The following is a 17,075-nucleotide window of genomic DNA, read 5'->3' on the forward strand; positions in this document are numbered from 1 at the left end:
AATTTCAATACCCTACTTTTAATAACATTCAGAAAGAAGATCAATAAGGAAACAATTCTTGAACATTCCTGCAGAAACCTTTTCAAAAAATACATATGGAACATTCCACCTGACAACAGAATACAAATTCTTCTCAAGTACACATAAAACATCCTCCAGAATACATCCACTTGTTAGATCAAAAGTATTAATAAATTTTAAAAAAAGACCAAAATCAGACTAAGTGGGCTGGGGCTATAGCTCAGTAGCAGAGTGCTTGCCTAGCACATGTGAGACATTGGGTTTGAGGCTTAGCACTACATTAAAAAAACAATAATAAAGAGATCCAAGATGGCAGACTTGAGGGAGGCTGCATTCCTTGTTGCTTCATAACTCTGGTTTCAAGCAGAGGATATCTGATTCTTGGTGAGGCAGTTTTTGCTGCTTGTCGATCCCCTGCTGTTTACCCATTTGTCTGCTGCGATCACCTGGAGTCTGCCAGCATATCAACGCCTTTTTTGAGTGCAGATTGCTCACTGTCAGGCACCTATCATCTGCCATTTGCCTGCCTCTCGCCTGTCCATCGCCTGCCTTACACCTATCCATCACCCACCGCCCTGAGGTTCACCTCCCGATCATCCAACAACAGTCAGTAAACTGATCGCCGACAGCCAGTGGAGCACCAGCTGCCTGCTGTTGCCTGGAAGTTCACTGTTAGAGTACCTGCAGGTTTGATTACACATGGCTCCCGCCATTTTGAGACAACAGCCAGGCCCCATAGGACCCCTGGCCAGAATGACTGAGCCCCGTCTCTAGGATCCCTCAGCCCAACCAATCACTCCCTGCCTCTGGGGCCCTCACATGGACTGACTGCTCCCTGCCGCCAGGACCCCCAGACCAACTGACTGCGCCCTATCACCAGGACCCCAGACCCACTGATTGCACCCGGCCTCCAGGATCCTGCAACCACACCAAAACCAACCGACCTCCAGGACCCCTGCCTGACCAACCACACCCCGCCTCCAGGACCTCCAGCTGACCACATCCACACCCTGAGCTGCAGCTCCCCATTTGCCAACACATTTGGAAGCCAGAGCGGCCATTGTGGATAATCTTGGAAGCCACAGCTCCAATCTTTAAGTGGGGCAAATCCCTGCTGGAGACTTGAAGCTCACTGTCACGTACCTCTCATGCATCAGGCTACCAAAGACTGGGAGATTTCATTACTATATGATTGTTATACTGCAGATGTTCTTTTTTCTCCTTATTGAAAAATTTTCAGTTTTTATTTCTTTACTTTTCTTGCTCTCTTTTCCTTTTGTTTACCTGTTCCCTCGGAGTCTCTTTCTCCCTTTTTTGCATGCTAACATCCAATTTTTTTTTTTTTTTTTTTTTGGGTGCTGGGGATCAATCTCAGGGTCTTGTGCTTGCAAGACAAGCACTCTACCGACTGAGCATCTCCCCAGGCCCCCAATTTCTTTTGATTACACTCTCACCCTTTCTATTATCTAGAACTTCTGTTTATTCTTTACTTATCCCATTAACAGCTACATTCTACATCCCTCTGCATCCCCTTTGAACTCCATTAGAAACTGCAGCCCTTATTGCAAACCTGTCTGTTATACTGAAGATAATATTTAGGGATGGGGATATAGCTCAGTTGGTAGAGTGCATGCCTGGGAAGCACAAGGCCCGGGTTCAAAGCACAAAGGCCCAGCACAAAAAAAAAAAAAGATAATATTTAAACTCATTCTGTTTATTATGACAATATTGTTATTGTCCGCATAGGGGCTATTTGGTCTAAGACTGATTACTGTATATTGATCTCCCCCTTAAAGAAAAGACTTTGGAAACCTATAGGGTCACTATAAGCCTACAGGGGGGAAACTGCAATATCCCAGATCTGCACTGCTAGAGGGGAAGATACATGAACAACATGAAAAAAACAAGGGAAGAAAATGATCCAAACACACCCAGATTCTATATTAATAGAATCCAGTGACAGTGCAGTAGAAGAAATGTCAGAAAAGGAGTTCAGATTATACATGATTAAATTGATTCATGAAGCAAAGGATGAGATAAGAGAGCAAATGCAGGCAATGAATGATAATACCAATAAGCAGTTGAAAGAGCAACTGCAGGAAGCAAAAGATCCTTTCAAAGAGATAGAGATTCTAAAAAAAAAAAAAAAGAAAGAAAGAAAAAAGAAATCCTTGAAATGAAGGAAACAATAAAACAAATAAAAAACTACCTCAGACAATGAAGACAAAATATTTAATCTGGAAAATAAAGTTGCCCAAACAGAGAGGATGGTAAGAAATCATGAACAGGGGCTGGGGACATAGCTCAGTGGGTAGAGTGCTTGCCTTGCAAGCACAAGGCCCTGGGTTCGATCCCCAGCACCGCAAAAAAAAAAAAAGAAATCATGAACAGTATCTCCCAAGAACTATGGGACATCATGAAAAGACCAAATTTAAGAATTATTGGGATTGAGGAAGGCACAGAGATACAAACCAAAGGAATGAACAACCTATTCAATGAAATAATACCAGAAAATTTCCCAAACTTGAAGAATGAAATGGAAAATCAAATACAAGAGGCTTACAGAACACCAAATGCACAAAAGCACAACAGATCCACACCAAGGAACATTATAATGAAACTGCATAACATACAAAATAAAGATCGGATTTTGAAGGCTGCGAGAGAAAAGCATCAGATTACATATAAGGGGAAACCAATACGGATATCAACAGATTTCTCAGCCCAGACTCTAAAAGCTAGAAGGGCCTGGAACAACATATTTCAAGCTCTGAAAGAACATGGTTGCCAACCAAGAATCCTATACCCAGCAAAACTAACCTTCAGTTTGAAGACAAAATAAAATAAAATCTTTCCATGATAAACAAGTTAAAAGAATTTACAAATAGAAAGCCTGTGCTACAGAAAATTCTCAACAAAATATTCCATGAGGAGGAAATAAAAAACAACAACGTAGATCAGCAAAGGGAGGAACTACCTTAAAGAAAATTCCATTCAAAGGAGAAACCAAGTCAAGTTAAAAACGAAAAATAAGCCCAAATGACTGTGAATACAAATCATATCTCAATAATAACCCTGAACGTTAATGGCCTAAACTCATCAATCAAAAGACACAGACTGGCAGAATGGATTAAAAAGAAAGACCCAAGGGCTGGGGAGATAGCTCAGTCGGTAGAGTGCTTGCCTTGCAAGCACAAGACCCTGGGTTCGATCCCCAGCACCACAAAAAAAAAAAAAGAAAGAAAGAAAGACTCAACAATATGCTGCCTGCAAGAGACTCATCTCATAGAAAAAGACATCAAGACATCCACAGACTAAAGGTGAAAGGATGGGAAAAAACCTACCACACACACAGACTCAGTAAAACAGCAGGGGTTTCCATCCTTATGTCAGATAATGTGGACTTCAAGCCAAAGTTAGTCAGAAGGGATAAAGAAGGACATTTCATCCTACCATAAATCAGGAAGACATAACGATAGTAAATATTTATGCCCCCAACAATGGTGCATCCCTGTACATCAAACAAATCCTTCTCAATTTCAGGAATCACATAGACGACAACACAATAATTCTGGGTGACTTTAACACACCGCTGTCACCACTAGATAGATCTTCCAAACAAAGAAACCATAGAACTCAATAACACAATCAATAACCTAGACTTAATAGACATATATAGAATATTCCATCCACACGAGCGGATTCACTTTCTTCTCAGCAGCACATGGAACCTTCTTGAAAATAGACCATATGTTATGCCACAAAGCAGCCCTTAGGAAATGCAAAAAAATAGAGATACTACCTTGTGTTCTATCAGATCATAATGGAATGAAATTAGATATCAATGATAAAATAAAAAACAAATTACTCCAATACTTGGAGACTAAATAATATGCTATTGAATGAAGCATGGATAACAGAAAACATCGGGGGGAGATTAAAAAATTCTTAGAGGTAAATGAGAATGACGACATAACATATCAAAATCTCTGGGACACTATGAAAGCAGTAGTAAGAGGAAAAGTCATTGCATGGAGCGCATTCAAGAAAAGAATGAAAAGTCAACAACTAAATGACCTAACATTACAGTTCAAAGCGCTAGGAAAAAAAGAGAAGAACAACACCAAAAGTAGTAGAAGACAGGAAATAATTAAAATCAGAGCTGAAATCAATGAAATCGAAACAAAAGAAACAATTCAAAAAATTGACAGAACAAAAAGTTGGTTCCTTGAAAGAGTAAACAAAATAGATAAACCCTTAACCACACTAATAAAGAAGAGAAAACTCAAATCACTAAAATTCGTGATGAAAAAGGAAATATCACGACAGACACCACTGAAATACAGAACATAATGAGAAGCTACTTCGAAAATCTGTATTCCAACAAAGTAGAAACTATCAAAGACATTGACAAATTTCTAGAGACATGTGCTCCTCCCAAACTGAACCAGGAGGACATACACAATTTAAACAGATCAATATCAATATCAAGCAATGAAATAGAAGAAGCCATTAAAAATCTACCATCCAAGAAAAGCCCAGGACCAGACGGATTCTCAGCCGAGTTCTACAAGACCTTCAAAGAAGAACTCATTCCAATACTTCTCAAAGTATTCCAGGAAATAGAAAAGGAGGGTACCCTACCAAACTCATTCTATGAAGCTAATATCACCCACATACCCAAACCAGGAAAAGACACATCAAGGAAAGAAAATTTTAGACCAATATCCTTGATGAATATAGATGCAAAGATCCTTAACAAAATATTGGCAAACTGTATCCAAAACCATATTAAGAAAATCGTGCACCATGATCAAGTGGGGTTCATCCCTGGAATGGAAGGATGGTTTAACATCCGTAAATCAATAAACATAATCCATCATGTCAATAGACTTAAGGATAAGAATCATATGGTTATTTCAATTGATGCAGAAAAAGTGTTTGACAAAATACAACACCCCTTCATGCTCAAAACACTAGAAAAATTAGGGATAGTAGGAACATACCTGAACATTGTAAAGGCTATTTATGCTAAGCCCATGGCCAACATAATTTTTTTTTGGGGGGGTGCTGGGAATCGAACCCGGGGCCTTGTGCTTACAAGGCAAGCACTCTACCGACCGAGCTATCTCCCCAGCCCCCAACATCATTCTTAATGGAGAAAAACTGAAACCATTCCCTTTAAAAACGGGAACAAGACAGGGATATCCTCTTTCACCACTTCTATTCAACATCGTTCTTGAAATACTAGCCAGAGTAATTAGACAGACTAAGGAAATTAAAGGGAAGGAAATTAATAGGAAAAGGGGAACTTAAGCTGTCACTATTTTCTGATGACATGATTCTATATTTAGAGGATCCAAAAAACTCCTCCAGAAAACTTCTAGACCTCATCAATGAATTCAGCAAAATAGCAGGCTATAAAATCTGCATGCGTAATCTAATTTTTATACATAAGCAATGAAACATCTGAAAGGGAAATGAGGAAAACAATTCCATTTGCAATAGCCTCTGAAAAAATAAAATACTTGGGAATCAATCTAACAAAAGAGGTAAAAGATCTCTACAATGAAAACTACAAAACACTGAGGAAATTGAAGAAGACCTTAGAAGATGGCAATATCTCCCATGTTCTTGGATAGGCAGAATTAATATTGTCAAAATGGCCATACTACTAAAAGTGCTATACAGATTCAATGCAATTCCAATTATAATCCCAATGGTGTACCTTACAGAAATAGAGCAAGCAATCATGAAATTCATCTGGAAGAATAAGAAACCCAGAATAGCTAAAGCAATCCTTAGCAGAAAGAGTGAAGCAGGGGGTATTGCAATACCAGAACTTCAACTACATTACAAAGCAATAGTAACAAAAATGGCACTGGATTGGTACCAAAGTAGACAGGTAGATCAATGGTACAGAATAGAGGACATGGACACAAACCCAAATAAATACAATTTTCTAATACTAGACAAAGGTGCCAAAAATATAGAATGGAGAAAAGATAGCCTCTTCAACAAATGGTGCTGGGAAAACTGGAAATCCATATGCAACAGAATGAAACTAAACCCCTATCTCTCACCCTGCACAAAACTCAACTCAAAATGGATCAAAGACCTTGAAATCAGACCAGAGACCCTGCATCTTATAGAAGAAAAAGTAGGTCCAAATCTTCACCTTGTTGTCTTAGGATCAGACTTCCTTAACAGGACTCCCATAGCACAAGAAATAAAAGCAAGAATCAATAACTGGGATAGATTCAAACTAAAAAGCTTTCTCTTAGCAAAGGAAACTATCAGCAATGTGAAGAGAGAACCTACAGAGTGGGAGAAAATCTTTGCCACTCATACTTCAGATAGAGTGCTAATTTCCAGAATATATAAAGAACTCAAAAAACTCTACACGAAGAATACAAATAATCCAATCAACAAATGGGCTAAGGATATGAACAGACACTTCACAGAAGAGGATCTACAAGCAATCAACAAACATGAAAAAATGTTCAACATCTTTAGTAATAAGAGAAATGCAAATCAAAACTACACTAAGATTCCATCTCACCCCAATTAGAATGGCGATTATCAAGAATACAAGCAACAATAGGTGTTGGAGAGGATGTGGGGAAAAAGGTACACTCATGCATTGCTGGTGGGGTTGCAAATTAGTGCAGCCACTCTGGAAAGCAGTGTGGAGATTCCTTAGAAAACTTGGAATGGACCCACCATTTGACCCAGCTATCCCACTCCTCGGCCTATACCCAAAGGACTTAAAATCAGCACACTACAGAGATACAGCCACATCAATGTTCATAGCTGCTCAATTTACAACAGCCAGATTGTGGAACCAACCTTGATGCCCTTCAATTGATCAATGGATAATGAAACTGTGGTATATATATAAATGGAATATTACTTAGCTATAAAGAATAATAAAATTATGGCATTTGCAGGCAAATGGATGAAATTGGAGAATATCATGCTAAGTAAGAAAAGCCAATCTCAAAAAACCAAAGGAGGAATGATCTCGCTGATAAGTGGATGATGACACATAATTGGGGGTGGGAGGGGGGCAAGAATGGAGGAAGGAGGTACTGTATAGAGCGAAAAGATTGGTGGGAGGGGTGGGGGGAGGAAAAAATAACAGAATGAATCAAACATCATTACCCTATGTAAATGTATGATTATGCAAATGCTATGCTGTTACTCCATGTACAAACAGAAATAACACGTATCCCATTTGTTTACAATAAAAAAATAAATAAAATAAACACAATTAAAATCCTTAAAAAAATAAAAAATAAATAAAAAAGGTATTGTGTCCATAAACAACTACAAAAAAAAAAAAAAAAAAATTTAAATCAGACTAAGTAACTTTCATGACCACAAAGGATGGAAAGAAAAATCAATAACAGAACTAGGAAAATCACCATTATAATGAGAATTAAACATACTTTTCAACAACAAATGGATTGAAGAAGAAAACACAAAGTGGAAGGAAAGTCAGGTGCCATGATAAGTATCTGTGGTTTCCAGGTACTCAGGAGGATGAGGGAGGAAAATTGCTTCAGTCATACAAGTAAATCATGATATACGAAAACTTAAGGGATGCTGCAAAGGTAATACTCAGAGGGAATCTACAGGGACTATGAAGTTAAAAACAGAAAGATCTCTAATGATTAATCTAACTGGATCCTTAAAGAACAAGAAAAAGAGCAAACTAAGCACAAAATTAGAAGAAATAACAAGTAAATGAAGTGCTAAAAAAGGGGGGGGGGGATCAATAAAACCAAATGTTGATTCTTTGAAAATATCAACAAAATGACAAACCTTTAGCTAGACTGACAAAAGCAAAAGACTAACATCACTAAATCAGAACTGAAAGTACAGACATTACTACTAATTTTACAGAAATAAAAAGGGTTATGAGAGAACACTCATGGAGCTAGAGATGTAGCTCAGTGGCAGAACATGTGCTTAGCATCCCTGAGGCCCTGGGTTCAACTCCCAGCACCACAAAAAAATAAGCAAGCAGAATACAGTGGTCCACAGCTGTAAACCCCATCTATTAAAACCCATAAACCCCATCTATTCAGGAGGCTGAGGCAGCAGGATCACAAGCTTAAGTTAAAACCCTTTTCAAAATAAAAAACAAAAAGTTTTGGTGATGTTCCTTAGTGGTAGGGCACCCTGGGTTCAATCCCCAGTACCACAAAATAAATGAACACACACACACCAGGAACAGTTGTACACCAAATAACTAGATAACCATAAATAAAGTGGACAAATTCCTAGAAATACACAAATTCACTGAAACACACATAAAAATAAACAATATCACTGAAACACACATAAAAATAGAAAATAAACAAAATAAACCTATGACAATTTGTTAGGAGACTAAGGAGACTGAATCAGTTATCAAACTCCTCAACAAAGAACAGCTGTGACCCACACAGTTTCAGTGGTGAATTCTACCAAATAGCATTAACATCAACTCTTCTTGAACTTTTCCGAAACACTGAAGATGTAGGAACACTGACTAACTCATACAATCGAGGACAGTATTACCCTAATAATGAAGCCACACAATGCCATCAGAAGAAAAGTACAAATATTCCTTGTAGTTTTTTCTTATTAAAATCCTCAATAGGGGCTAGGGTTGCAGTTCAGAAGTAGAGCCTAGAATGTGTGAGGCACTAAGTTCAAGTCTCAACGCCACATATAAACAAATACAGGAAAGGTCCATTGACAACTAAAAAAAATTTCTTTAAACCTTCAATAAGCCAGGTGCAGTGGCACACACCTGTAATCCCAGCAGCTCAGGAGGTTGAGGCAGGAGGATCTCGAGGAGTTCAAAGTCAGCCTCAGCAAAAGCAAGGTGCTAAGCAACTCAGTGAGACCCTGTCTCTAAATAAAATACAAAATAGGGCTAGGGATGTGGCTCAATGGCCAAGTGCCCCTGAATTCAATTCCCGGTACCCGCCACCCAAAATTAATGTTCTACATTAACAGAATGAAGTGGAGAAAGAAAATCACATGATCAGAGGTTGTGGGGTTGTGGCTCAGTGGTAGACCTGTTGCCTGGCATGTGTGACACCTTGGGTTCAATCCTCAGCATCACATATTAATTAATTAATTAATTGATTAATTAAAGGTTCATCAACAACTAAAAAAAATTTTTTTAACTTTAAAAAAAAAAAATTCACACAATCATCGCATTTGATGCAGAAAAAACATTTGACAAAATCCGATACACTTTCAGAAAAACACTCAATACTATGGATTAGAAAGGAACTTCTGAGCTGAAGAAATAGCTTGTTTTGGAGCCCGCTTGCCTAGCATGCGCAAGGTCCGCGGTTCGAATCCCCAGCCCCTCAGGCAGGGAAAAATAAAACAACAAAAAAGGAATTTCTGAAACATAAAAAAACCAGAGCTATCACCATACTCAACGATTAAAAATTTGAAAGTTTTCCCCATAATATCTGAAAGATAAGCATGCCCTCTTTTGCCACTTCTATTCAACATGGTACTGATCATTCCAGCCTGAACAATTATATCAAAAAATAACATAAATATATAAAGTCATCCAAATTGGAAAAGTAAAACTATTTCTACTCATAACTGACCTGATCTTACATCTAGAAATCCCTAAAGATTACAAACACCTGTTAGAATAAACAAATTCAGCTAATTACAAAATATAAAATCAACACACAAAAATCAGAAGCATTTTTATACATAGTAACAAAGAATAACCCAAAAAGGGAATTAAGCAAACAATTTCATTTATAATAATACCAAAAAACAATAGAACATTTAGGAATAAATTTAACCAAGGAGGCTGTCATGGACTGAATGTTATTCCCCCAAAGTTTATACATTGAGGCCCGAACCCATGTGACTTTGTTTAGAATAGAGAAGTAATTAAAGTTAAATGAGGTCATAAGTGGGGGGAGGGGTTCTGACTCAATAGGATTAATGTCCTTACAAGAGAAACCAGGCAATTCCCTCTCCCCTGTGCATGCAACTAGGAAAGACCACAGCAGAAAGGCTGCAAGTCAGGAAAAAAGTCATTGCCATAAATCAACCGTGCTAGACCTTGATCTGGGACTTCAAGCCTCCAAAACTGTGAGAATATAAATTTTGTTGTATAAGCCACCAGGTCTTTGGTATTTTGTTAGGTTAGCTTGAGTTAAAAGAGACATAGATCTGCACAATGAAAAGTATACAATATTGCTGAAGAAAAAACTAAAGCCTAAATAAATGGAAAGACATCCCAGGCTCATGGGTTGGAAGACAATATTGTAAAAAGGAGATGACTACCCAAAGTGATCTCAAGATTAAATGCAACCTCTATCAAAATCTCAACAGTATTTATTTTCCAAAATGTAAAAAATTCATCCTAAAATTCAGGTGGATCTCAAGGGAGCCTAAATAGGCAAAACAATCTTTTAAAAGACTGAAGTTGGAGGACTCACAATTTCTAATTTCAAAACTTACTACAAAGGGACAATAATCAAAACAGTGTAGCATTGACAAAAGGATACACATATAAGACCAAACCAATAAATTGAGAGTTCAGAAATAAACCTTCACATATATGCTCAATTGATCTTTGACAAGAGTGCAATGGGAAAGAACAGTCTTCAACAAATGGTACTAGAAAAACTGTTTACCCACATATAAAAAACAACATTGGGCCCTTACCTCATACAATATATGTACACAAACTCAAAATGGATCAAAGACCAAATTTAAGAGCTGAAACGAAAAACTCTTGGAGAAAACACAGGAAAATCTACGTGACCACTCATGTTGTGACAACGGTTTCTTTAAAATCATACCTAAGCAGCAAGGCAGGGCCTGCACCAGTAGTTCTAGTTATTTGAGGGTGTAGAGGAGGAATGGCAGGAGGATCACTTAAACCCAGGAGTTCACGATCAGCACAGGAAACATAGCAAGACTACCTCAAAAATAAATAAATAAATAAATAAATAAATAGGGTTTCGATAGAAATCAAAACTTTTCCAGCGTGCAGTGTGCATGCCTGTAATCCCAACAATTTGGGAGGCTAAGGCAGGAGGATCACAAGTTCAAAGTCAGCCTCAGCAACTTAGTAAGACACTAAACAACTTAGTGAAAACCTGTCTCAAACAAAAAAGCGGGGGGGGGGGGGGGGGGGGGGGGGGGCGGCTAGGAATGTGACTCAGGCGTAAAGCACCCCTGTGTTAAAATCCCCAGTACTCCCCCACAAAAAAATAAAAAACTTTTAGCCAGGCATGTGAGCACATACCTGTGATTCCAGCTGCTCTCAAGGCTGAGGCAGGATGATTGCAAGTTTGAGGTCAGCCTCAGTAACTTAGCAAGATCCTGCCTTAAAATAAAATATTTTTTAAGAGACAACCAGCTTTAAAATGGCTTGCTGGAACTGGGCACAGGGGCACATACCTGTAATCCCAGCAGCTCAGGAGCCTGAGGCAGGAGGATCTCAAGTTCAAGGCCAGCTTCAGCAATGAAGCAAGCAAGGCCCAAAACTTAGCAAGACCCTGACTCAAAATAAAAAATGAAAGGGCAGGGCATGATGTGACCCAGTGGTTAAGTGCCCCTGGGTTCAATCCCTAGTATAAAAAAAAAAAAAAAAAAAAAAAGGTTTGCTGTGAATGTAGCTCAATGCCTAGGATGTAAAAGGCCCTGGGTTTAGCTCCAGCACAATAAATATAGCCAGTAAGAATACAAAAACAATACTCAACATCATTCATCGTGAAGAAAATGAAAATCAAAACCACAATAAGATACCATTTCACATCAACTAGGAAGATTATAATTTGAAAAAGTATTGGTTAGGATATGGAGAAATCAGAACCCTCATCCATTGTTGGAATATAAGACTGTATGGTTACTATGAAAATCAATTTGGCAGTTTCTCAGAATATTAAACATAGAATAAACATGCAATCCAGCAATCCCACTTCTACATGTACATTCCAAAAATTGAAAACAGGAACACAAGCAAATTTTTGCATGCCGATGTTCATAGCAAAATTATTCAAAATAGACAAAAGCTAGAAACAACCCAAGTGCCCATCGACAGATAAATGGATAAACAAAATGTGATATATCCATACAATGGAACATTAACCATTCGTAAGAAGGAATAATGTTCTGATACGTAGTACAACATGGATGAACCTTAAAAGCATTATGCTAAGCAGAATGAATCAGATATAACTTTCCTATGTTCATATACAAATACACCACCAGTGAAACTCTACATCACATACACCAACAAGAACAGGATCCTAATTAGAATAAGTTATACTCCATATATGTATAATGTCAAAATACACGCTATCATGTACAATCTAATAACAATTAAAAAATCATGCTAAGTGAAATAAAAACATACATAAAAGAAAAAATATTGTATATATTCACTTACATGAAGTATTTATATTTATTTATATTTATATTATTGATCATGAGCTAAAACCCAGACTCAGCAACTTAGCAAGGCCCTATATCTAATAAAATAAAAAAGAGACTGGGGATGTGGCTCAGCAGTTAAATGCCCCTGGGTTCAATCCCCAGAACCCCATCCCACCCCCACCAAAAAAAAAATAAAATAAAATAAACTTGAATTGTCAGGGCCACGGTGCAGTGCCTCTAGGTAACATCGCTCAGCTTCCCCTCCACCTGTTCTGCCTCTCTCTGCACTTCAGCCAGAGATTTATTCAGCAACTCTCAAGGACCAGCACCTTGATATAAACACCTGAGGTGGAATGGGCAGGGCTGCCATGCTTTATCAGCTGGTTCTGCTTCCACCCTAATTGGGCAGACCTCAGATGAGCTGGGCCCATCCCCAGGATATAGGAAGACCCAAGGTCCTGTTGTTAACCCAGGGAAGGTCACCAGCCAAGAATATATTTCTACTCAGCACCTAATAAACAGGTCATAATGGCAGGCACAGGCTGTAGTCACAGGCCGATCCCTCCCATTCAGGGTTTCCTAGCCACCCACTCTGTGCCCTCAGCTGTACCATCTTCAAATCTCAAAAAATTCAAAGCACTCACCTTCAAAACCAGAGTAAAAGTTCCCAGATTTAAGAATTCTGAGCCTGTCTTTCCTTAGTTATTCAAATGACTTAAAATAAACTACAAATCCAGTATTTGCCACTTAAGTTCCAGAAGCTTTAAAAAAACAAAAGCATGAGGCAGCATCAAGAAAGCATCTACAGTGTGTTTTGTGTTCTGCTTTAGAAAAGGAGCCAAGCTCTCACAAGAAACAATTATATGTAACAATAACAGGACAACATCAGACAGAGGGAAAGGGCCTAAGGCTCAGATTAGCAAAGTGGAAAAGAAAGAGAGAAGATAGGTGAATTTGTAAGAATTGGAAAGAAGGGGAGCATTTTTACAGAAGGGCAAGGTTGGCTGAGCGGCTGAAAGGCTATATAATGCCCAACTGAAGTCACTGAGTGGACAAACAGTGCAGTTCTAGGAGAGAAGGCAGGGAAGGAGACAGAGATGTAGAAACCTTTTTATGTACAAGAAGATAATCGTTGATACTGGAAGAAGCAGAGCCCCAGAAACAAAACAGGAGAGAAAGGTGGAGACTGAAAAGACCCAAGTTTAAGAATGAGGAAGAAGTGGTGGCAGGTCAGCAGAGAATGGTGTACTGGTTACAGGACTGGGCTGAGACACTGCCAACGATTTAAAAGCTTGAGAGGCAAGCAAGGGTCAGCAGTGTAACAACTGGAAGAAACCCTTTTGCTTGGTGTGAAGTGCTTTCAGGAAGATGGGAGAAATGAGAACTGAATCCTGGAGTTAAGTACAAATCAAGTTTTCGAAGGGGTGAGGGATCAAAGAAGGGAGAAAAGAGGAGACAATCAAAAGGGTAATAATGCCAATGCAAAGCCCAAGCCTCTCCAAGCAGAAGTCTCTGAGACAGGGGGCTGGGGCTGTGGGGGGCAGTCACTGGAAGCAAAACCCCAGAAAAGTCAATGAGGCTAACATGTGGTCAGTTAGGAATAAGACTGGAGATAAATGGGAGGCACATGTTGGAGGGTACCAAAAATAAAGCCTGGAACACAGGTGTCCAGAAAGTTAAGAGAGAAAGATGCAAAATGAAGGGGAAAAGCAAAAGAAGACCTAGATGGGAACACCAACTCACCACTAAGAGAGGCCAGAGGAGTTGGTCTTGTCCTGATAGAGACAAGCATTCAGAAGCCAGGGAAGATAGGAGAGAACAGGAGCACAAATACATATTCCTCTTCCCTGTGTCAATTACTACAAATCTGGAAAGTTTGCAAACCCCCAGAATTTTAGAAAATCAGTGCAAAGCTGTGATTCTACTCAAGAGCCCAAAGCTATGTCCTACCCTACCTGTCATCCCTGAAGTCACAGCCCACTTCTGTGCATGTGTGGGCTACCCAGACTACAAGCCTACTTAGGAGCACAGAGATAGGCTCAGCAGCACACACACACCACCTGAAAGAATAATCTGATAAGAAGTGGAAGTGTTCAATACTCACAGGAACAATAAGCCCTTGCCAAGTCAATAAATTAGCTTCATCAACCTGGATGTTACGGAAGTTTTTCATTCCACATTTGCGGATCTCTTCAAGCTCCTGTTGATTAACAAAGCATAAAGGGGTGTCAAATCAGGGAAAGCACCACATATTAAGATCCCTCCTGACTCCCTCAAATTAAACCAGGTGATGACACCACCAATGACAAAATTTGATTGAGGACCAGATCACAGCAGCATGGTTAAGGAGGCACAGAGCCCAGCCCTCTGTGAGGTCATTGCCTCTGCCCCTGCCCCAGACCAAGACAAGCAAACCCCCATCCTGGTGAGTCCACCGAACATACTTCTGCAGATGTACCAACTCTTCTCTGGGTTGGTGGCCATGCCTATTTAAAGACTCTCAGCACCCCTGCACCTGGCAGACACAACAGGGGCTAACCTGAGATGCTACAGACTTAACTCCTTCCATTTAAGATTTATTAAGCACTGACTATGCACCAGATGCTGAGAATATAAAGATAAATAAAACTGAGTACTAGGAGCCAATCAAAAGCAAACACACACAAACTTTCCTATGCATTGCCATGAATGCATTTCAGGACTCCATCCCAGCACAAGCGAAGAGAACCACCATCCATACTGGGATGTAGAGTGGGATAGGAAACCTTCACTAAGCCTTGGTTTCCTCAATTCCACACAGGGGTAATGAGACCCAGAGCAGCAGACAATGAAAGAGCAACCATGTTGTAAACAACAGGACTCTTTGCAAATATGAGGTTGTTACTGTATATAATAGTCAATGTGGCAAATGCCATTTCACCCAGAAAGCACAACCACTGCAATTAATTACTTCAGGACCCTGTCTGAGATGTCTTTACAACTGTCTGTCACTTTTTGACTATATACTAGCCTAACATTTCCCATTGCCTCCCCAACACCTCAAGTGAATGTCCAACAGACTTTATAACCCAAGCCACCCAATATGCACACTCCCAGCCTCCCGTAATATTACCAACATTCCTTCATGCTCAGACATAGCCCACTGCCTCAACCCAGCCTCCTGCCCAGTGGCAAGACTGCCTCCCATACGTCTCAAATGTCTTCTCTTCTGCAACTCTGAGCACCCCCTCCACTGAGCTCTGCCTCCTCTGCCAGGCTGCTTCCTCTCTGACCCAGCCCACACACCCTCTAGAATGGGGAAAGTCTCTCTTTATGCAAAGTCATGGCTCAGGACAGCTCAAAGGTACTCTACCAGGTCCAATATCCTTAAGCTCAAAAGATCCTCTGCACCCCACACTCGACTGCACTGCAGCAGTTTATAAGGCACACTGGAACTATACAGGCGTGAAATTAACAATTTCTGAGGAAGGGGGAATCAGAGCCAGTTTTTCTTAGTTGGGGTAAATAGGATTTGGCCCAGAGTGAGTAGCGGAGGAGAATACATTGAAGGAATGCATGGAATAGGTACTTCATGGCAAGCAACTGGTACAGTGTCTTCCCACGGGTTGCTCACTGCTTGTCAAATCCCTCCCCCATCCCTGGTGCCCACCATAATCACCTGGACCTGAACCCAGATCCAGAAATTCTGGTTCAGCAAGTGTAGGTGGAGCCTGAACACAGAGATTTTTAACACGCAGCACAAGGAGGGCAAAAGCACTGCCACATTGAGGGACAGGTTCGTTTCTAAGAAAGAACTAGCACTAAGAAGAGGGTCTCTGATCTCCTCTGCACTGAGGGACTTGGTTCCCCTACTGAGAAAGCATGACGCCTGAGGGACCACTTCAACCTGCCAACCGCTGTCCGGTCCTTCTGTTAATGCCAGAGATTCATCAGAACACTCCACTGGAGATTATGAAGCCTGGGTAAATTCAAGAAGGTAAAAAGGTCTCACATACTACCACCAGCCTCATCCCCTTCCCAAATAGAATATCAGTTCCAGGAGAGCAGGTGTGAAGGCAGAGACTAGAAAGCCCCAGCAGTGCCAGGGTTTAGCTCTTGTTGGGGCTCAAACATTTACTTAATGACGAAGTTAGTGAATGGCTAGGAAGCCAGGTCTTCCTAGGGAGGGGAAAAAAAGGACCTGGTATTCTCTAAGTAGAGTATCAAAGCTGTATTTTGGCTTTCAGTCCTTGGCTCAAGATATTAGAATTAAAATTCTTGGCTAGGGAGTCAATTCTTGGCTGAGTCATACTAAACTATCGAAATGCTTTAAACCAAATACAGACAGAAAAAAATATATACATATACCAGAAAAAACTCTGAAACTAGACAACCAAGAAAGAAATAATAAATGAGAAGATATCATGGGAGAAAACAATTTTCCCCCTAGTACTGGGGAATGAGCCCAAAGGCACTCTATCACTGAGCCACATTCCCAGTCCTTTATGTCTATTTTTTTATTTAAGACAGGTCTCACCAAGTTCTAAGGGTGGCCTGGAACTTGTGATCCTCCTGCCCCAGCCTTCTGAGTCACTGGAATTACAGTTGTGTGACACTGTGTAAATTTTAAAACAATCAACAAACTTAAT

General features: G+C 39.8%; 1 protein-coding gene across 2 annotated transcripts in view; it reads right to left on the bottom strand.

Annotated features, from left to right (window-relative positions):
- Nucleotides 1-17,075, bottom strand: part of UBE2L3 (ubiquitin conjugating enzyme E2 L3) — a 58,408-nt gene that overhangs the window by 25,261 nt on the left and 16,072 nt on the right. Inside the window, exon 2 of one of the 2 annotated variants that reach the window (XM_079152157.1) lies at nucleotides 14,552-14,647. The exons of the other annotated variant lie outside the window; for it this stretch is intronic. Within the exon in view, the coding sequence (XP_079008283.1) occupies nucleotides 14,552-14,647 (96 nt within the window). The remainder of the gene's footprint in view (nucleotides 1-14,551; nucleotides 14,648-17,075) is intronic. 2 annotated transcript variants of the gene reach the window in all.

The sequence above is a fragment of the Sciurus vulgaris genome (genome assembly GCF_902686455.1).
Source record: "Sciurus vulgaris genome assembly, chromosome: 8".
Taxonomy (NCBI): domain Eukaryota; kingdom Metazoa; phylum Chordata; class Mammalia; order Rodentia; family Sciuridae; genus Sciurus; species Sciurus vulgaris.